Below are 22,884 nucleotides of genomic sequence, written 5' to 3' on the forward strand. Positions count from 1 at the left end.
GTTTATATCAAAACACCAAAGAACCAATCACGATCGAGAAGGACACTTTGAACTGATTTCAAGTCAGATCTGAGATGGAGAGCGGTCGTCGACTAGATGCGTACAAATCTCGCGGTCCTAGCCGCGATATAAGGCGGTTATTGAAGGCAAAAGACGAAACCAAACGACGAAAACTCGAACGAGACGAGACGGTGATGAGACGTCGACATGCGGCTTTGAGGGAAATACAAGAGGAAGTATCGGGTACGACGAAATCGAGCAAGGAAATGAACAAAACGGAAACAGCGGAGGCGGTGAGGTTGCGTGAAAGGCTTCAACAGTGGAAAGCGAGCAGACAAGTGGAGAAGGAGAAGAAAGCGATGGATAGGAAGAAACACAGACCGTTTGTTGTTGTGGCGAGGTCGAATGTCATACCTAGAACTCCACCTGCATTGCCACAAGCATCAAAAAGGTTAGCAACCGTACACTAGTCGGATAAACTCCACTATACTGTGCTGCAATGTACTCTACTGTACTCTACTGTATCGAACTCTACTGTACTCTACTGTATCGAACTCTACTGTACTCTACTGTATCGTACTGTACTGTATCATACTGTACTGTACTGTACTCTACTGTACTCTACTGTATCGTACTGTACTGTACTGTACTGTATCATACTGTACTGTACTCTACTGTATCGTACTCTACCGTATCGTACTCTACTGTATCGTACTCTACAGTATCGTACTCTACTGTACTGTACTCTACTGTATCGTACTTTACTGTACTCTACTGTATCGTACTCTATTGTACTGTACTGTACTGTACTCTACTGTATCGTACTCTACTGTACTCTACTATATCGTACTGTACTGTATCGTACGGTACGGTACTGTACTGTACTGTATCGTACTCTACTGTATCGTACTCTACTGTACGGTACTGTACTGTACTGTACTGTATCGTACTGTACTGTACTGTACTGTACTGTACTGTACTGTACTGTACTGTATCGTACTGTACTGTACTGTACTGTACTGTACTGTACTGTACTGTACTGTATCGTACTGTACTGTACTGTACTGTACTGTACTGTACTGTACTGTACTGTATCGTACTGTACTGTACTGTACTCTACTCTATTGTACTCTACTGTACTCTACTGTATTGTACTCTACTGTACTCTACTGTATCGTACTCTACTGTATTGTACTGTACTCTATTCTACTGTACTGTACTGTACTGTACTGTATCGTACTGTACTGTACTGTACTGTACTGTACTCTACTGTATCGTACTCTACTGTACTGTACTGTATCGTACTCTACTGTACTGTACTGTATTGTACTCTACTGTATTGAACTGTACTGTACTGTACTGTACTGTATCGTACTCTACTGTATTGTACTGTGCTGTACTGTACTCTACTGTATTGTACTCTACTGTACTCTACTGTATCGTACTGTACTGTACTCTACTGTATTGTACTCTACTGTACTGTACTGTATCGTACTCTACTGTATTGTACTGTACTGTACTGTACTGTACTGTACTGTACTGTACTCTACTGTATCGTACTCTACTGTACTCTCCTGTATCGTACTCTACTGTACTGTACTGTATCGTACTCATACTCTACTGTATTCTACTGTATTGTACTGTACTGTACTGTACCGTACTGTACTGTACTGTACTGTATCGTACTCTACTGTATTGTACTGTACTGTACTGTACTGTACTGTACTGTACTGTACTCTACTGTATCGTACTCTACTGTACTCTCCTGTATCGTACTCTACTGTACTGTACTGTATCGTACTCATACTCTACTGTATTCTACTGTATTGTACTGTACTGTACTGTACCGTACTGTACTGTACTGTACTGTATCGTACTGTACTGTACTGTACTGTACTGTACTCTACTGTATCGTACTCTACTGTATTGTACTGTACTCTACTGTACTGTACTGTACTGTACTCTACTGTACTCTACTGTATCGTACTCTACTGTACTCTCCTGTATCATACTCTACTGTACTGTACTGTATCGTACTCTACTGTACTGTACTGTATCGTACTCTACTGTACTCTACTGTATCGTACTGTAATGTACTGTACTGTACTGTACTGTACTGTACTGTATCGTACTGTACTGTACTGTACTGTACTGTACTGTACTCTACTGTATCGTACTCTACTGTACTGTACTGTATCGTACTCTACTGTATTGTACTGTACTGTACTGTACTCTACTCTACTGTACTGTACTGTACTGTACTGTACTCTACTGTACTCTACTGTACTGTACTCTACTGTACTGTACTGTACTGTATCGTACTCTACTGTACTCTTCTGTATTGTACTCTACTGTACTCTACTGTATCGTACTCTACTGTACTCTACTGTATCGTACTGTACTGTACTGTACTGTATTGTATCGTACTCTACTGTATCGTACTCTACTGTATTGTACTGTACTCTACTGTACTCTACTGTATCGTACTGTACTGTACTCTACTGTACTCTTCTGTATCGTACTCTACTGTACTCTACTGTATCGTACTCTACTGTACTCTACTGTATCGTACTGTACTCTACTGTATTGTGCTGTACTGTACTGTACTGTACTGTACTGTATCGTACTGTACAGTACTGTACTCTACTGTATCGTACTGTACTGTATTGTACTCTACTGTACTCTACTGTATCGTACTGTACTGTACTCTACTGTACTCTACTGTATCGTACTGTACAGTACTGTACTCTACTGTATCGTACTGTACTGTATCGTACTGTACAGCATCGTACTCTACTGTACTCTACTGTATCGTACTGTACTCTACTGTACTCTACTGTATTGTGCTGTACTGTACTGTACTGTACTGTACTGTATCGTACTGTACAGTACTGTACTCTACTGTATCGTACTGTACTGTATTGTACTCTACTGTATCGTACTCTACTGTACTCTACTGTATCGTACTCTACCAGGGTTCTAAAAATTTGGTCACCAAGTTGCCATATGGCGACCACTTCTAGATGGCTGGCGACTAAACGAACAGTGTGGTCGCCAATTTGGCGACTAGAAATATTGGTCGTTTCTAGTCTTTTGTGGCAGCGGCTCTTGGATGGGAACCACCTGCTCAGTTCCGCTTTCTACTTCTACCATTTAGTGGCACCCTGCGACGTATGCCGCCTATGTAGCACCTTCGTACTTATCGTGTAACAACGTATCACCTAGCAATCTATTGCAAGTCATTGCTATTCTCTGGTACACCATCATTTTTACGGACTCTAGTGCCTGTACCTATCTGATTGGTCTGTGCCATCAGCTCCAGACAAATCCAACTAAAGACCTGCAGGCGAGTATAATTTTTCAAACAATTGTGGTCACTCCTATCCTTCATAGGCTTCACCAATAAATCCAAGTCAACAGCTCTATCATCAACGAGACTCCGTTGCGCAGCAGTTTCTCCAGAATGAAACATGAAATTCGCAGCCAATCGTAGTTGAAGGTGACGGCAACTGCCTATTTAGATCCTTTTCTATTCTGTTCAAAGAACCTGACCATCTTGAATTGAGACAAATAAACACTATTATGCCGATGTTTGCAAATGGTGGGCGTAGGAAGTGGCAAAACAAAACAGCTTTTCTCCAGCAAGCTGCCTGAGTGTCTTTCTATCACAAGAACTAGACCAAGGTGTACGTCCAGAAGCTCATACGTCTCCTAGTGCTACTAAGAAAGGTTGTTCAGACAAAAGTTTCTGCATGTGAAATCTAGGTGTTGAATGAAGCCACGCGTTTCAGAGATTAACACAGCTAGCCATAGGAAACCACGTGGGGTGGGGTTTTCCCTCGAGAGTTACCGGATGTACTGTTCTCAGCAAATCAGTAGTGGCACTGAGTCATATAGAGAATTTAATTAAAAACACAAAGAATGCTCATGTCTTATTGATGGATAGTTAGGATGTGGATGTGATGACAAACCACATAATCCTGTTATTAACATTACAGAACCACACAAGCACATTTTGTTTGGTTGTAGCTATACAATTAGTGGAAAGTTTCTATAAAATATGAATACTCATACTATTACATAAAAAGAATCCCAAGTACCACACTGTAGATTGATGTGTTTACTAGCCAATGTTCATCCAACATTACTGCAAATTCCTAGTTAGGTCTTAATTTAATGTCAAACATGATAATCTGGGAAAGGGTCTCAACAGTGATATTAATGACTTGTTTACTTCTGGAATCTCTGACTTAGAAACTAGTGAAAGTTTGGCGACCAATCGTTCCTCTAGGTGGCCAAACTGGCGACCAGATTCAAACACATTTTTCGAACCCTGCTCTACTGTACTCTACTGTATCGTACTCTACTGTACTCTACTGCATCGTACTCTACTGTACTCTACTGCACTCTACTGTACTCTACTGTATGGTACTGTACTACTCTACTGTACTGTACTGTACTGTACTGTATCGTACTGTACTGGGATTAGATTGACAATGCGGCGAATGGCGGAGCGGGGAGAGACTGGCGCTCGAGTCTAATTAGCTAAACATATGCTGTTTGGGGAAGTACATCCCCAGATCAGAAAATAACAGTCGTGACATGGACATTGTTTGAATAAACTAAGAAGGTGCCTACAGTGTTTTGTTCCAATCAACATTTACATATTGACGTATACACTTAAGCTGAATTTGGAGAGCAAAATTTGTTGAATTAAACAAATTCATCTAGTTACACATTGTTTAATATTTGACCAATGCAAAAGGTGACACAACTCACATATCATAATGGACAAATTTGTATTTTACATGTTGCACCCATTTCAGTGTAAATGCCCCCAACAAGCAAAATTGTCCAATGTGAAAAGTTATTTGTATAACTAGGTGCATGTGTGGCATGAAATGCAGCAGTCAATGCAATTAATGTGACACATTTCATGAAGATTGCATGGACAAGTGTGTGATGTAGGCTATAAAACCATGATGTCTGACTAACTTGAAAATGTGTCGTATTCCGCTGTGCATCTCTAGCTGTGCTTGTGTGCATCATCATATGTATGTGATCTCAAAATGCTTCAAGTGTCCAAATGTCATATCTCAATTTACAGTAGACGTACAGCACTTTATTGGCTCATTTGAACTCATGGGCAGCATCTGTAGGGGTGTGAGTGGAAGCAGTCAATAACAAGGAGTCTCATTATCATTGTCTTTTCTCTGTTTTTACACATGTGTCAACCTTGTTTCCTTAGTTTTCTTGATTCTCTGCATATCTCCTCATTTTGTATCAACTGTTGTTATCTTTAGTTTATTTGTATACATTCACAATGACACTTAATCTTTTCTCACTTATTGACTACAACCAATATTCCGACTACACAAATAATACAGTATTTGTTGTTTTGTTGATCTTGTTAGTTATAGTTTTGTTGACTTTTAGAATTGTGTTACACAAAATGGTTTGAGCTCTAGAATTTACTGTATTACAGGAAGTTTTATGCTGAGCCAGTCATCTTACGACGATCAACACGACTGGCAGCTAAAGAATCATCAAGATCAGGTGCACAGTCACTAGCAAAGACAGTCAGGGGAAAAGAAAGAAGCCAGAAGGTTAGTAAGAACAGAGAAGAAAAGACCATCAAACTAACAACTACTCAATGTGCCATATCATCAAAAACCAAAGGTATGTGTCGACATTGTAGAATCCATTTGTAGCTAATACACAAATATATAAAGCATTTGAAGTTATCCTTGATTTACATAAACAACTACATGTATAATATGTTTACATACATATGCTATGTGTTATTATATATTGGTAAATATCACTTTCTAGTTTATGCTTTAGTAGAGGAACCTAGCATTACACAGGGAACTCAGATGTATGTCTGTAAGGGAACATCCAAAATTAATGATGTTGTTTTCAAACAAATTTTTTGTAAGTGGGTGGGTGGGTATGAAAATTATCCGGGAGCTGTTGACTCATTCAGGTAGGCAGGCAGTCATATCTGTGAAATGTCTCATCATATGAAGAAGGCATCCTTCTTTTCCAACTTAGGGCATGCTGTTGGACCGTATTATGCTGTTATATAATGAGGCTCTCTGGAAGCTGAATCCAGCTGACACTAGGAAGTATGTCCTTCTGGAGAATGCACAGAAACTGTGGAAGGAGCATATGAGTGGGATGAAGTTGCATGTGACGAGCTGTTGGCAAGGGCGTCATTAGCAGGAAGCCAAAGAGACGTTGTATGCACACAACTGTTTGTTTTCTAGCTTGGCTAATTGTAAGCACCATGACCCTAGACCAAAAACTTGGATATTCATAGACCAAGTAAGACACAGATATAGCTTTAATTAAATATACTGCAGAGTGTAGCCTGAAGTTGTTGTCTGGTAGAACTGACATAGACACAAAAGTGTGGTATTTAATTGCTAAATTGTGATAATTAAAGGTTTAGGGTCACAGTTGGACATGCGCACTTGAGCCGATGTCAAGTGAGGTAGCTTTTGCATTGTAGCTATTATACGTAACATATGTTCAAGTGTCTTGGCAAGAAAATCGGTTTCAATCGCCAGTAAGTCCTTCAAATCTGTTCATAGGTTGTGCATGCGCAAACGTCAATAGATGAAACAACTGCAAAATGGCTATTTAGGTGTTGATTGACAGGCAAGGCAGCAGTGTAAGCTTTATTCAATACAAATTTTTTGGTGCTCACTGTGAACTAAGTGTGCTTGGTTATTCTGAGGAAGACGTGTGACTATGGCAGATGCAACATATGGGAACATGATGTGTGTTGTCTGGTAATGTGCAGAGCGTAAGGAACCCCAATCAGGCTCAAAGTGCAAGGGTGCTTGTCGACTTGTACAGAAACTGCAGTGTAGCAACCTCAGTTTGAGATTTTAGACAAAACATTTTGAGAACGACATCTAAAAAGCATATGATTTAATTACTAGACACGGTCTAATGCAATGTTTTACTGCAACATGTTGATTGTTCCAATTCAGGCTATAGAGAGACTTCAGTCAGTTTTGCTTGTAGTGCTAATTAGAGCATGCAAGTTCTTGCGGTTATCGAGTGTTTGAAAAAGTGCACCCTTTTCAAAGCAATGCAGTGCACATGTCCAACTGTGTTCCTGCACCTTTAACATATTATACAAATATTAAGACATTGTTGGTTTTAACATTTAGTTTTGTATTAGGGGGTGGATGGGTGGGTAAGGACAAAACAAAATTTTTGGGCCGCCCCTAAAGGTGTAATGTATCTGCATCAATACATATACCTACTCACTGACACAGTACACTACGGCAGTTGTAAAATGTAGTCGGACAAACAATTTTGGTTATGTGAATGTTTCTTGAACTAAAGACATTATTCTTGGTTGCTAATTGTTATTAACATTATATTTGCAAATTGGGTTTTTGTTTAGAAACAGAGCCTGTTCCTCAATCATTTGTCAGTCAACTGGAGTCTACATTAAATACAGTATCGGTCGTTGATTTCAGCAAACCTTTTTCTCCGTTTCACTTTTCATTTCAACCATCTAATAAGGACGTTGCTGCAGTAAATCCATACAAAGAGACAATCGGCTGCCATCAGGAGATCTCAGAATCTGCAGCTAGCAAGTTGGTCACTGTCAGAGCTGTCAATTCGGACTGTGGTTCCACAAGTTCACCATGGTCTGAGGTAGTCATCAATGATGACGAGGATGCACAAGAGTGGTGGAAGAGTGATTTGAAAGAAGGCAATTCTGGAAACAAGGAGAATGCAGCTGAATTGAAAGGTAAATATTTTACCACATAATGTTATGGTTGACGTGACTGTGTATGTGCATGTTTGTTTGTTTGTTTGTGTGTGTGTGTGTCCATGTCCATGCATGTATTTGTTCGTCTGTGTTTGTGTTAATTGTTATGTGTTAAATCTTTGTTACTGAAACTGTTTTGTGTACTTCATGATTCTATTCACCTTGATATTTCATATGTGTTTTTTGTTTTCATAACAGATGATGCCAGTAGTGATGATGTTGTCTCAAATTGGGTTGACACAAAGCGTTTGGCAGTTGCTCCTTTTCGCCAGTTGATTGAATCAGAGACACAACGATTACAGTCACTGTGTGACACATGGAATCAGATTGTAGCAGAAAAGGACGAACAAGAAGATGATGATGGTGAGTTCTTTTTCGTATCAAAATAGTCATTACTCATTGGCTTTGAATTCATAACCTGATTGCATAAGTATTTGGGTAAAATACACAACAATTTAAGGTAGTCTCGTGTAGCCAGACCTTAATCCCACCCTCAACATTCCGGCGGGGAAACGGTCTGGTGAGGTTCCTTTGACCTTGCCATGATGCTGCATCACCGAATTCTGGTGAACTAAAACCCTTAAAATGTTATAAAGAGGCGAGATAATATTACCGCTTCTTGTGCAAAGTAGGTTGTGCTGGGTGTTTATAGGAAGTAATCATTGATGTTATCAAACTCTAGGTAAGCCACGAAAGAACATTTCATGGCCTTACCATTGAACAGCCATCGTGAGTGAGTTGTTGTCGCGAAATGTCGTCGAAATGGTGTATGCGCACACCTTTTGCAGTCATTGATTTTCACTTACCAATACCGGTTGGATGACCATGTCCGTGTTCAGCTAGTGAGTAGGCTAGTCCAGTGAGAACCTAGACGCTAGACTGTATGGCGAGGCGATGATCTCATATATTCTCAGGAAGTTCACGTAGTTGTCAAGAGTTCACTGGAAACACGTCCAGGTAACAACACAACAACTGACGGTGACTGTGCACTGCATGATATCGCCTCATTGTAAGAAACATGCAGAGCACTAGTACATTGCCACACAGCCTTGTGTCTAGCTTCTCACTGGCTAGCCTACTTACTAGCTAACCGAACACGTATGTGCTTGTCACCACACGCACCGGCATTACATAGTGAAATCAATGACTGTAAAGGGCGCGTGTACACACCATTTTGACAACATTTCGCAACACAAACTCACCTTGCGATGACTGTTCAACGATACAGGCCATGAACATTATTCATGGCTTGCCTAGAGTCGAAGATAACATTGATGATTACATCCTGTAGACACTCAGCAGGCAACCACTGGCATGAGAAGCGGTAATATTATCTTGCCTCTTTATAACAATTATAGGGTCTTTAGTTTATCGGAAAATTGGTGATGTGGCAACATAGCAACATCAAGGAAACGTCACCAGACCCTTTCTCCTGTGCGACGTAAGGGCGGGGTAAGGGTCTGGCTACACGAGGCTAAATCTAAGGGTAGATTGGTAGATTAGTTTCTACTTTTGTTGTTGTGGACAGAAAAAATTATACACTTGAGCCTCCCTAATCCAGACCTCCAAGATCCGGACAGTTTACCAGTGCATATTAGGTCTTGGGACTTCGAGGGTAATCACTTTGGCAAGAAACTTCTTGTATAAACACTCAATTCTCAAAGCCCGTCTTGACTATCACGGGCCAGTGCATATCATACTACTGTATGTAACGTATGTAACTGTAGTACAGTGCCCCCACGCATAAACGCCCATCCGGGAGTGATGTCAGGAAAGTGCGCGTAATTCAAATGTTCTGTCATGTCTATCGACTAAACTCGGGAACAAGATTCAGCTATCGTAGCCGCATCTCGTTGTGAAAGAACTCAACAAACAGTTGCGTTTTACAGCGGGTCTCGATCGAGGAAGCACATTTTCTTCATATTGCACATTTGTCCGTTTTTACGCTACGGTGTTTCATTATTTAACTAGTTATTTTGCAGAAAGGGACATGACATGATTATCTAGGTAATCATCGTGGCGATTTTTAAAACGTGCTTTCGTTTTTGAGATATTGAAGAGAAAGGCCCCTGAAGAGGGGTGCACATACGGTCGTAAGTCTCTACAAAACGGTAACAGAATATGGTGAAACGCAAGGATAACATAGCCAAGACGATTTCTAAAATATTCATCGTGGGGATTTCTGATTGATGCTTTTGACGCAAAGATATGACAACATGAATATGTGCAACATTCTGTATTATGCCATCCATAAATATTTTTCACTTACAGCAAAAAAACAACCAAAAAGCTACACAGAACCTAAGATCTAAAAACTATACAAAACAACTAAGGATCGAAACACCTGAAAAACAACAAGACTAAGAATCATTCGGTCTTCTGTAGTGAGAGTGACAACCCAGTTGTCCAAACAGTTCTGAATGTCTTTATCTAAAGTCTCCTTGTCTGGTAAAAGTTGCCCGAGTTCACAAGAACTGGCAGAAACTTCGGATAGGTCTTTCACGTAGTCAGACATTAGCGAAGGAGACACTAACCCGTCATTCCCAAAATGGGGACCCTCCTTTTGGTCAACAGGAACATTCATTTGCTTTCGTCTAACCTTGTTCAAAACACTTCTTCTGTCTCTGAACAGCTGTTGCTCACTCTGACACACGGCAAAGAAGGCAGGTGCAAGAATATGGCACGGTTGCTGTGCGACCACATAGCGTTGCAACAGTAAAAGGCGGAGCTAAGTTTATCAACCAATCAGTAACAGTCAACGCCCCTATCGACAGCCAATCACCGCCTTGTATTACTAACTTTCTTCTAGAAGATTCTGTGACATCATAATTACATTACCAGAAAGCCCTCATATCAAGGACCACGCGCATCTAATCAGCTATAGCGTATGACCTCGGGGGCCTGCGCTAGGCCGTGCCAAAGTTATGGGCGTTTATGCGTGGGGGCACTGTACAAAGTACACATGTACGTTACAGTGTAGTACAAGCGTGTACAGTACTGTACAAGCATACTGTAGGCAGAAATGGTGTATGATGTTCACCAAACCCTACATTACAACGGTCTGAGATTGTGAGGATATAATGCGGGTTAACTATATCTATAGATCTTCCGGACATTTCTAGAATCTGGACAGCGGCTGGTCCCATACTGTCCGGATTAGGGAGGTTTGAGTGTACGACAATTTTCCAAATGTTGATCTAGCAGCTAGAGCAACAACTCTATAGTATGGCACGGCAGGGTCAAGAGTTTATTGCTTATGTATTGGCAAGAAAAACTTGTGCCATGTGTAAGTGTGAAATATTGCAACATGTTTCAATCTACTGCGAGTAAACGGTTGTGAACTATGAGCACAGACATTTATTTCATCTTTATCAGCATGTTAATCGACACCTTTGTCTTGAAAGTTCTATTTTGTTGGACATGGTCAATATATAACACAGTTTTAGAAGATTTTGCATGTACACAAATTGTGACAATGCTATATGGGTAGATGTGGTGAGCAACTGCTAAACAATGTTTGAAAGATTACACCCACACATTTCATCCATAAGTGGTCTTAGCACTAATTTTGAATTTCAATAACAGCAGTACAAGTGCACGTTGTTACAGTTGTAGGTATGATCAACGCGGCTGTTGGTAAAGCACAATTACTGATACGACAAAGATTTCATCAATTCAGTCAACTCTGTGACTTAGCCGAGGTAGAGAGGAAGATATTTGTGTATGCATTGTTTAGCTTTTTATTGCTTTGTATTTATTTTAGGATCCTAGTGCTGTTAAGACAGCTGAAGTGTCGGATCTCCAGGGATTCTGGGATATGATAAGTTGTCAGGTGACCGACATCAATAGCCAGTTTGAACAACTAAGTCAACTCCAGGCAAACCATTGGCAAATAGAAGAAAAGAAGATAGTTAGAAAACAGGGGAAGCGACGAGCTAAAAAGGTAGCTACAAAACTTACAACAATACGACAGCTGGTGATATCTATTGAAATGTTGTAATAATTGTTTGTTTTAGCTATTCAAAGTTTTGCTTGTGTACATGTGGCCTGCCTGCCATTTTTCTCTGTCTGTCTGTCTAATTGTTGTTTGCTTACAGATATGTGTGTTCTATATTTTTGTTATTTAATTAATAGAAGAAAGTGGAGGCAGCTTCTGCAACTGACACAACTAGGAGGTTACATCTGCGGCAATTCAAGGCGAAAATGATGGCTGCTAAGAAGCCTAACAATGATGATCTACCATTTGAGGTTTGTTCTAAATTATAACAGCTGCATACTATATATATATATATATATATATATATATATATATATATATATATATATATACAGTACTATTACTCTACAGAGATTACAGCAAACTGTTGCATGTACATTGTGCTCTTGTATTGATCACTTTGACGGCTAAAGTGTTTTTTTCACTATTTTGCTCATGTATGAGTCAAAATCTTCTTTACTTGTTAGATGGTCTTGTTGCACTGTGTACAAATGGTCTAGAAGCAGCTCAGCAAACTGTAACTGCGATTGTATTAGCAGACTGAGCATTCATGTTCTCACAGTATTGTGCTTAGGCTTTACAGCATGACTATGTGCGTGCAACTTGAGGAATAGCTATATAGTGTTCTTGCAGAAATTAGCAGACTTACACACACACTAACTACAAGGTACATGTATGTACAGTCAGACATTAGTTATGAATATACAACGTGTTTCAACTGGCTACTTCAAAGAAAGAGAGGAGAAACTACATCAAACCATTTCCTTTTTCTAGCATTGCAAAACCGTCATTTTCTAAGTGCAAAACAAAATAATTAAAGAACGAGCCAGAATGCACACTTGGTGTGTAAATAGATATGCTGGGCTATAATGTATAGATGTGTAATTGATTTCTTGCTATGAGTTATTGGTTAGGCTAAACTTAAGACCATTTGTCGAGTTTGTATAGGCATTTCAAATGACAGTTATTGAGTTACACATGTGTGTAATTGTGACCTTGCAGCTTTAATTATGTGGCACACTTCAATTTTTTGTGACACAAAATCTGTGTTAGCCACTAAGAATGGCATAATAAATCTGCTAAGTAATTCGTGATTTTACTGACATTATCCAAATGTATTTTGTAAGAGTCGGTCTGACTTTCAGTAATATTTTTTTGGAATTAAATTTGAGGGTATACATGTGTACAGTAAGGACAGTCACTAATTCAAACTAATCAATGTTTTTGCCTAGATGACGTGTGCCAGTGGAACAGCAGTGGATGTTAGTGACGCCAATGCAAACAAGACATCGACTTCTAATTTGAAGGTATACAGTACTGTAAGGACATGCAGTCACTAATTCAAACTAAGGCCACACCCCAAAAAAATTTTGTTTGGGTAACATGGAGTAAAAATTGCGGTCAGTTGGTCATAATTTCTTTATTTTCTACATTTTTATATTTAAAAATACATACACTAAATGCATTACATGGTGGCCATCGATCATTATTTACAATCCATGAGCAATGAACCGCACAATGTACAGTACCTTAACTGGCACAGACATCAACCGGGCATACGAGGCCAGCAGTCCCTATCAATTACATAATGACAATGGCTGTACTGTCAGATTCGTGCAGATGTAAGTGGTTAGAGAAGACGCTGCTCCGACGCCTTCTGCATTGGCACGTCGTTTACATGCACTTTCAACCGGAACTTGCTGACAAGTTGTCAATGCCGTAACAACCTCCAAGATAAAAGTACATGATGTCTACCAAACTCTAAATGTATCTGCCATTGTCATCCGGCACTGCATCACAGCGAATTCTTGGATCTGATGCTGTCTGAACACATCAAACGCTGTGTAGGCTTGCATCATCATCTGATGTTACCATTCAAAGAATGTCTTTAGTAGAGACGATTAATTTTTTGACCCGCAGTATCCATGGAACGACCGCCATTCCAGAAATTGCAATGCAGGCATGATACGTACATGTACACATTGTGTATATCTACACGTACTGTGCAATTCTAGCCTCGTACATTTATGTGCACTGCATGCGACAGGAATATAATTGAGACACACATGCATTTAACATGTTTGAAAACAAATGCCGCAAGAAAATTGAAAAAAAATTGAAGCAGCAACCTCCAAACGACAGTCGGTCGGGTTGCTCAAAACAAAAAAACTTTTTAGTGTGGCCCAGCTAATCAACGTTTATGCTTAGATGACGTGTGCCAGCGAAACAGCAATGGATGTCAGTGAGACCAATACAAACAAGACACCGACTTCTAATTTGAAGAAAAATGGGAAACGATATTCTCTAAGAAGTTCTGTTTTGAAGTCAGCTACCAAGCACAATGTATCTGAAGTAGGTGGTAATAGACAATGCTTGTCTTGTGAGAACTAGGTTTGACATATTTGATGAGTGCATACAAATAATTAAACTATTAGCAGTGGTGTGGCCAGATAAGAGTGTTAAAAAGAGATTCTTGATGAAGATACGTGGTTCTTTCTTGTCCTCTGAAAGTCACATGAATTAGTGTACTTCAAGAGCAGTCTACGCAGCCAACTGTAGAAGGTCGCTGAACAGGATTGGGGAGGGATTGCCATTGCATGGCTGTTCGTTGTATCCGACACTCACAAACGTGCTTTCAGATATTTGCCAGAAAATCAGAGAAACTGATGACCTTTTACTGGAAGATGCAGATGCAGAAGAATGTAACTTATTTATCAAGAATCGTTTGCTTTTTCAATTCTTAAATTTTAAGTAGTCAATATGCGACATCACCATCAAGTGCATACAATTCAGTAATCCATTGTAGTAGCACAGCAGTGGCCAGCACATCTGATAGTTTAATTATTTTTGCACTCATCATCATAGAGAATATGCCTTAATGAATAACCTGAAGTAAAAGAATAGAGTAACCCTTGCATATCTGACCCTTTTCACAAAACTGATATGACATCACCAAATCGTTTGTGAAGCGCAGTGGAAAGTGCAGTGATGGCAACCGAAGATATGAAGGCTTCTACTGTCTGTTCCCCATAAGCATGAACTCGGAAGTGAGTAATGAAGTAGAGGTCACACCAGGTGTGCTCATTAGAGCACTAAGAGCTGGTCCAGTTGGACCATGTTATACCAATTATCTTAAATGGTTCCAGTTGCTGATCCGTTGGTCTTACAAGATAATTGGATAATAGTCATTGCTTCACCCGTTTGTGTTTGATATGCACAAGTACTATTCTTCCGTTTTGTTTGTAGGAAAGGCTTAGATAATTTGATAAACAGAAATGCCAGACCTAGCGGTTTCTAACAATACCGAGATCATCGCGAAAGTCCCAAAAAACAGCAGAGATATTGATGATTTTCAAAGTTCACACTTATGGGGAACAGACAGTAGGGTTAGTTTGGCGATTATAATTTGCATATAGTACGCATATTACGTCTTTGTGCAATCATTTTATCACTAGCGTACATGTTTCAGAGTTCAGACCATGGGTACATCTGAGACTCAAAAGTGGACTGAAACTCTGAGGTATGCTTCAGTGTCCAGGATGGGCTTTATACATGGCTGGAGTGTGTCTGGTCATTTCTATGCTTGGCCGGACAACTAAATTTGATCTGACATTGTTTCCCATAAATTGTTACACACAGCTATAATAACTTGTCAGTGCTCTGTTCAACTACATGTAACATGATACCAGAATGAGATAGTGACAGTCTAAGTAATACTGATTCACCAATTAATTCTTGACAATACATTACTGTAATTCATAGTGTTCTTACTATTGATTAAATAGGTTCTACAAATATACGCCGTGCGTTGGCAGGTTGGCAGCTATGCCGTCTGAAAAGACGCTGAAAGCAGCCTTGAAAGTGTCTGTGAGAGAAGGGAGTTCAAACGAAATGACCTGTTTGCGAGTAGTTGTGTCTTTGCTTGTGCTAAAAACAGGTCAGCTTAATGCTCTGGATTGTCTTGCAACTCCTTCATGACAAATGTGTGTATGTGAGTATGATTTTCTTTGTCATCTTTGGCCACAAGCAGCTAGCAGAGTGATAAAAACAGTGCTGTTACCATGAACAGACAGGGGAACGAAACCACGTGTGGCGCATTGGTAGGGTAGCTTTCATCCCTATGTCATCAACATTGTAGTGAGGAAGGTCCGACTGTGGGAAACTGAAAGCAGCCATTTTAACCAAGTAGTAGTCTACTGAAACTGATAAAGCAGACACCACCAAAACTGACAACGATGTGCTAAATTGTTTAGTTTAGGTGTTAATTAAAGCTATTATTGCAGACAGCACCACACTGCTGTAATTGGATATGCTATTGCCAAACTATGGGCATCAATAGTAAAGAATAGGCTTGTCTGCTCGTTATCCTGGACACTGCGCTTGAAATTCCAATGATTTGCTTATCTGTTCTTTTCACTTATTTGACCCTCAGAGGAGGTAGTGCATGCTTTCACACATGTGCAGTAACTGAGAAGACGCCTTACAGCAGTGGGAGCGGTCAATACTTTGATTGATCTGTTTGGCAAGAGTGTGACCCTATTCAAAGTGTCTGCGATGCAAGGTGTTGTTTTACATGTTACTCTAGCCATAGGATTGGAATAGTAGCCCAAATCTTGACGTGTCTTGAGTTGCGTCATCATGAGGGTCTGTGGGTTGATCATGCCTTTACATTTGTCTACGTGGGATCTTTGGGCCATTAAGTGCTGTTTTGAATATAGCAATAGTTGTGGAAAGATGTTGCATTGAGAAATCTCAAAGATCCAAGATTTGACTTCGCAACTGTGACGATGAAATCCATTTTTGGTTTACGGAAGTTGTCTGTGTCCATGTTCACTGGTCTGTTGCGAAGTGTCTCTCTCATCCAACGTTCTGTTTATGCTACTGTGATCTAACAGTGCAAGTCATGAAGTTCTAGATAACGTCTAGTCTCTAGCTGTATGCACATTTAGTATACATCTAGATCTACGGTGAAATAGCTATATAGGGCAATAGAATGCGTATAAATTACGTGCTAGTGTATTATTCTAGACTCTCTTCTTGTGCAGTGGGCAGTGGAAGTTACAAGCAGCAATCGAGAACCCAATCCTTCTTTCAAGTCGATCATAATGGGATGCAGACTGCTCTAGGTGAGCGTAGTGTTCCACACTCTTAGATTTCACTTGGTAGCAAATTACTAGCAATGCAGCTACTGTAGAAACAGAACTGTGGAACGATCGCTACGCTCTCAGACCTCGGAATGCATAGAAGTTCCCGTCCCAACTTCTGGATAGGGTGGTGCATGCAGTACCTCCTCTGTTTGACCCTATTCCTCTGTGGCTTGCCCAAAGGGGGTTGGATATGTGAGGGTCTACTGTGTAGGCTAATGTAACAAAGTGTATACTCAAATGTAAAGTACAATATGTAATTTTGACATCATGCAATCTTCCACTATATATATAGTCACCAGAACTTAATTGTTACGTGAGGGATTAAATTGTCTAATTGTTATGTTTTGCTGTTGTTGACCATGCAGCAACTTGTAACAACTGACATCTCCACCCCACCTGCCCTCGCTCCTAACTTTGATATGTTGAACTACATTCCTAGCAGGCAAGAAAGAGTTGGTAAGTTGTATGTAGGTGTCATTCTTTTCATACATGACTGCAGCACAACATTCTCCTTTTCTCAGTCAGTTTTGTTTTCATCACGTCTGATAAACTTTGTAGAAACAAGACAAGAGGTTTCTGATAGTTCAACTGGAGAAGACAGCCATACGAGTAAAGAGCAGTCGAGCAGTGTATCATCTGATCAGAAGTTGAACAATGAAAATTATTCTGATGCACCTGAACAAACAGCAGCAGCTCAGCAAACAGTAACTGCGATTGTATTAGTCTAAACATGCATGTTCAGAGTATTGTGCTTACTTAGGCTTTACAGCATGACCACACAATGTAAGGAATAGTGCTCTTGCAGCAATTAGCACAGACTTGCACTCACTAACTGCAAATTAAGGTACATGCATGTACTATCAGACATTAGTTATGAACATACAACATGTTTCACCTTGCACTTCATACAAAGATATGAGAAAACTACATCAAAATGTTTCTTGCATTATAGAAGGGCTATTTACTAAGTGTAAAACAAAGATTGAGCCAGAATGCACACTAGACAACACACAGGCAGCTAGTTAATTTAATTGTTGGTGTGTACATAGATACTGGACTACAGTGTATTACTATAGATGTGTAATTGGTTTCTCACTTGGAGTTATGGTTAGGCTAAACTTAAAATAACATTTTCAAGAATGATAGTGTTATTGAGTACGTCACACATGCATATAATTATGACCCAGCAGCTTTAAATATTATATGCCACACTTCAGTGTTTTGTGACACAAATCTATGTTTAGCCACTAAGAATGTGGTAATTAATAGTGATTATTGCCAATATCTAAATGTATTTTAGTTGTAAGGGCCAGTCTGACTTTCAGTAATACTGTAAAATTTTAGAAATTAAATTTGAAGGTATACAGTGAGGACAGTCACTAATTCAAACTAATTAATGTTTTATGCCTAGATGATGTGTGCCAGTGGAACAGCAGTGGATGTCAGTGAGACCAATACAAACAAGACACCGACTACTAATTTGAAGAAAAATGGGAAACCATATTCCCTAAGAAGTTCTATTTTGAAGTCAGCTACCAAGCACAATGTGTCTGAAGTAAGTGGTAATAGACAATGCTTGACTTGTGAGAACTAGGTTTGACATATTTGATGAGTGCATACAAATAATTAAACTATTAGCAGTGGTGTGGCCAGATAAGAGTGTTAAAAAGAGATTCTTGATGAAGATACGTATTTCCTTTCTTGTCCTCTGAAAGTCACATGAATTAGTGTACTTCAAGAACAATCTACGCAGCCAACTGTAGAAGGTCGCTGAACAGGAGTTGGGGAGGGATTGCCATTGCATGGTTTTTGGTTGTATCAGCCATTCACAAACGTGCTTTCTGATATTTAATTGCCAGAAAATCAGAGAAGCTGATGACCTTTTACTGGAAGATGCAGACGCAGGAGAATGTAACTTATTTGTCAAGAATCTTTTGCTTTTTTAATTTTTGAAATTTAATTAAGTACAAAGTATGTAATTTTGACACCAATGTCCCACCATAGTCACCAGAACTTAATTGTTACGTGAGGGATTACATTTTGTCTAATTGTTATGTTTTGCTGTTGTTGACCATGTAGCAACGTGTAACAACTGACATGTCCACTCCACCTGCTCTTGCCCCTAACTTTGATATGTTGGACTACATTTCTAGCAGGCAAGAAAGATTTGGTAAGTTGTACGTAGGTGTCATTCTTTTCACATGACTGTAGCATAACATTCTCCTTTCTTCAGTCAGTTTTGTTTTTATCACGTCTGATAAACTTTTTTAGAGACAAGACAAGAGGTTTCTGATAGTTCAACTGGAGAAGACGGCCATACGAGTAAACAGCAGTCGAGCAGTGTATCATCTGATCAGAACTTAAACAATGAAAATTATTCTGATGAAGAAGCAGTTTGTGAGCTGCTTGCAGAGTTTACATTAAACCACAGGCAATCTGCAGGAGTTGATGTACGAAGAGACCGATCAAGCCTTATGACTTTTACACCTTCCACGTTGAAAGAGGAAGATCAAATGACAGATCTGCAAGGATTAGTGAGGAAATTTGCAGAAGTGACGCCATCTAAACAATTGAGGTTAGTACCCATATATTGTATTGGTTACATACAACTTGATCCTCAGATGTATCATTGCATGTAGTTTAGATTAATGGTACAGTGTACTTCAATACCTTATAGTCAGGGGTGCCCAAGTTTGAAATAGTCTGTTCAAGTACTAAAACGTTATCATACAGTTACTTACTTTACTATACTGTAATAACAAGACATTACAGTATTAGTAATGTTATACTGATGCTAGAGCTGCATGCCTTGCAACATGCAGCTCCATGGGGATGCTTTCTGAATATACTGCTAGATAGAAACAACTCAACACAGAATTAGCATCAACAAACAGTTCCATTGATTACTGCACTCTTTTAAGAAAAGTTTTAAAAGGAAAACTGTCCCCAGAATGCTGAGTCATTTATTGTTACATATAATGCCATACAGGCGTTCAAGTTCAAATCAGGCGGTACCAACAGCCTCATAGTCTTTGCATGCGAAATCGGCCAATTCGCATGCATAAACAACTTTTGAAAGAGACTCGCATGTGAATCTCATGCGATCGCATCAAGATTTCTATACGATGCAGTCACACTATGACAGCTGCCGTCTGTGTTTCAGAACCCTCCAATAGTGTACCCCACCCTTGTATTTCTGGTAGTTTCTTTGCTACATGAAGGAAATACATGTTAACTTTGTCTTGGTAAGCTGAGGATGGTGTTGAGACTAGGATGCACTAACCCAGCAAGCTGGTTATTGACTGTGTATTTGCTATAGCCTCGAAGTTCCAGACTAGAGCACAACACGCGAACTCTAGTCTTGACCAGAATGGTACTAAAATGATTTTGGAAATAGCCTTCTAAGCCAATCAGCGTCTTAGAACCGGAATGTCGGTTGCAAATTCTGATTGGTTTAGCAATAATTGGTTATGCTAAGTGCACTAACGCTGATTGCACACGTATGAAATCCTCATGGGCGGCTAAGTGCACGCCAGAGCCGTGATGAAGACTCTGGTGCACGCACACATCTTAGTTTTAGTTTCAGCTTTAGTTCTTTGATCTTTTCAAGCTTACGGCGACACCATTATCTTTGATGACTGGTCGAGTGGTAGTCTCGCTAGTCAAGTGGTTAGACTAGCTAGCGGTCTGCCAGAGAATCAAAGAGTTGTGGTTTCATGCCGTCTACTAGATATCACTGCAAACGCTGCAGACGTCTCTTCTTCGTTTGTGAGATCTCATGGCATTTACAAATGATATGTTGATCTGGGTAAAACGATCCTACGCTGTTAGACTACCATTTAGCATCGCTTGTGATAAGTACTTCCGAAATCATTTTAGTATCGTTGTGGTCCAGACTAGAATTTGCATGCTTTGTGCGCTCTCTGGTCTGGAAGTTCGAGCTATATTTGCTACTACTTGCAGAACAGGGTACTGCACTTCCTGGTGAAAACTTCTGCTGCCATGTTGAAGTCTATAGTGGGTATTGGTGGGAGTTCAGGTTTTAGAGCCAGACTGAGACCTACTTTCATCTGCTTGCCCAGTATACAGGAATCATTTGCTGTTTTGTTTTGCATATTGACACGTTACCCGTCTATTGCAATGGACGTGGCAGAGTATTATCAAAACCTTACTTGTCTTAGCGCTGCAAAATTTGTCTTGTCGCTGCATGCAGCATCATAGCACCAGATGGGCACCTTCGTATAGCAGAATTTATTATTACCAATCTCAAGTGTATTGTAGACATTGGATAATGTGGACATAGGATAACTATCATTTACTGTTATTGTATACAGCATTCACACCAGCAACTTCAGAACCAGTCTGAACGAGATAAGTTTTCTTCAAGATTGCCATTACTTTACAGACTAAAACTACTTGATGAATGCCTTGTTTTGATGCTGATTTTGGGCATCTAGATCAATTTCTACTTTACCTGAAACGGTTCTGAAATATAGTGTAAATGCTATAGTGTAGACCAACACAAAATAAACTCTTAAAAAAGATAAATTACTTTAGTGGTTACAGTAGCAGTTATTCTTTATTATAACATCATGTACAAATACATACTAGCATTTGTTGTAGGATACAGGATCGTAACTACGTGGTTTTTGCTTATTCTGTAGAGACGAACTGGGCATCGAATCTTGTTTCACACCAGTCCTAAGATCTGCACGCAATTTCAGACACTATGGTGACCAGACAGTTGTGGACGACCTGCAAGACCTTCCATATGATTACAACTACTTGCCTAACAAGTCATTAAATTGATCTAATGTAAACACACAAGTACATGTTGAAGTAACTAAGTAGAGTATGTGAACATTTCTTGTTTGATGTAATGGAAGTTTTATAAAAGTAAATATAGTATGAATAGGAAAGCTGGTTATGTCTTCCTTCTATCATTGCTAACAATTTCCTCTAAATCTTTTAACGAAACTACCGAAGAACCTCTTGCTGCAGGTTGGGGCTGTGACTTGCTTGGTTTCCATCCAATCACAGACAGGATCCTAAATGTTGCTGGGATGCTACCGTCCTCGTTACCATACAACGTCTTGTAGATGGCAGCAGCTGCTATGAGTGTTTCCCTTGGTATGTAACTTCTTCGTCTTCGTACTGCATTGTTTTCTCCCATTCTCCTCAAGTCCTTCATCAACTCAAACATGGTCGGATAATTCACAACAATGTCATCTATATCAATGGTTGTCAAATTAAAACCACTTTGAGTTAATAGGCCTCCCATGTCTTGCATGGAAGTGAATGGACTAATGTGTTGTCCCATGCCACCTTCTCTGTCTTGTTCAGCTAGCAGAAAAGATGATCGGAGCTCATATAATGTATCTGTTGCAAACATAGAGCCAATGAAACATCCATCCTCCTTCAACACTTCACATATTTGTTGTAATGATCCCGGTAAATCGTTCACCCAGTGCAAACTCAAACTGCTCAACACGACATCAAACACGTTGTCTTTGAATGGAAGGAACTCCTCATCAACATGTAACCGTGTTGTAGGAATAGCTTGATGCACGTGACTGGTAAGAATGACTTTTTCTGCGAGGTCACATTGAACGAGTTGTTGCATATCGTATTGATCAATGTGCTGAACTATGTGACCATGACCACAACCCAAATCCAAACCAAGCTCAAACGACCTAGATACGTCTCTCATTCTGTCAACGACCCTGTAGGCCACCTCATCTCTAAGGTAATGGTAAGTAGTAAAATCTTCGTCCACGCCCACGCATGTCCGATTTTTCTGGCGGCGTTTGGCGCGACGATCGAATACGTCTATAACTCCACTATACAAAGAACTGATAGCTCTCCATGCTGCAGTTGGTTGAGCATAGAAAGCAATGCGTTGTAACAAACAAGACGGTCTCATATTGATATTAATGTATCAC

At 39.8% G+C, this 22,884-nt stretch overlaps 2 protein-coding genes across 5 annotated transcripts; one reads left to right on the plus strand and one right to left on the minus strand.

Annotated features, from left to right (window-relative positions):
* The first annotated feature begins 28 nt into the window (after positions 1-28).
* LOC134183108 (disks large-associated protein 5-like) lies at positions 29-21,866 on the plus strand. 4 transcript variants are annotated; one of them, XM_062650568.1, is made up of 15 exons: positions 30-451; positions 5,486-5,679; positions 7,424-7,777; positions 7,997-8,161; positions 11,408-11,499; positions 11,562-11,741; positions 11,933-12,046; positions 13,028-13,102; positions 14,004-14,147; positions 17,308-17,398; positions 17,501-17,646; positions 18,354-18,497; positions 19,022-19,112; positions 19,214-19,517; positions 21,607-21,866. In XM_062650568.1, the coding sequence occupies exons 1-15, from the start codon at positions 75-77 to the stop codon at positions 21,749-21,751; spliced, it is 2,616 nt and encodes an 871-aa protein (XP_062506552.1). In that variant the 5' UTR covers positions 30-74; the 3' UTR covers positions 21,752-21,866. The 4 variants fall into 4 exon arrangements, with proteins under 4 accessions (XP_062506553.1, XP_062506552.1, XP_062506554.1 ...); XM_062650569.1 differs by lacking the exon at positions 14,004-14,147 and having other exon boundaries at positions 29-451; XM_062650570.1 differs by lacking the exons at positions 17,308-17,398; positions 17,501-17,646.
* On the minus strand, positions 21,865-22,865 carry LOC134183585 (arginine-hydroxylase NDUFAF5, mitochondrial-like). Its single transcript, XM_062651168.1, has one exon. The coding sequence runs from the start codon at positions 22,863-22,865 to the stop codon at positions 21,867-21,869; it is 999 nt and encodes a 332-aa protein (XP_062507152.1). The 3' UTR covers positions 21,865-21,866.
* Positions 22,866-22,884: the final 19 nt, after the last annotated feature.

This window comes from Corticium candelabrum, chromosome 8 (genome assembly GCF_963422355.1).
Source record: "Corticium candelabrum chromosome 8, ooCorCand1.1, whole genome shotgun sequence".
Lineage (NCBI taxonomy): Eukaryota > Metazoa > Porifera > Homoscleromorpha > Homosclerophorida > Plakinidae > Corticium > Corticium candelabrum.

Excerpts from the sequence above, each read along its gene's own strand:
- LOC134183108 (XM_062650568.1), top strand. The coding sequence starts at position 75 with ATGGAGAGCGGTCGTCGACTAGATGCGTACAAATCTCGCGGTCCTAGC. Across the intron at positions 5,680-7,423 it reads CATATCATCAAAAACCAAAG|AAACAGAGCCTGTTCCTCAA; the intron begins GTATGTGTCGAC and ends GTTTTTGTTTAG. Across the intron at positions 11,500-11,561 it reads AACTCTGTGACTTAGCCGAG|GATCCTAGTGCTGTTAAGAC; the intron begins GTAGAGAGGAAG and ends TATTTATTTTAG.
- LOC134183585 (XM_062651168.1), bottom strand. The coding sequence starts at position 22,865 with ATGAGACCGTCTTGTTTGTTACAACGCATTGCTTTCTATGCTCAACCA.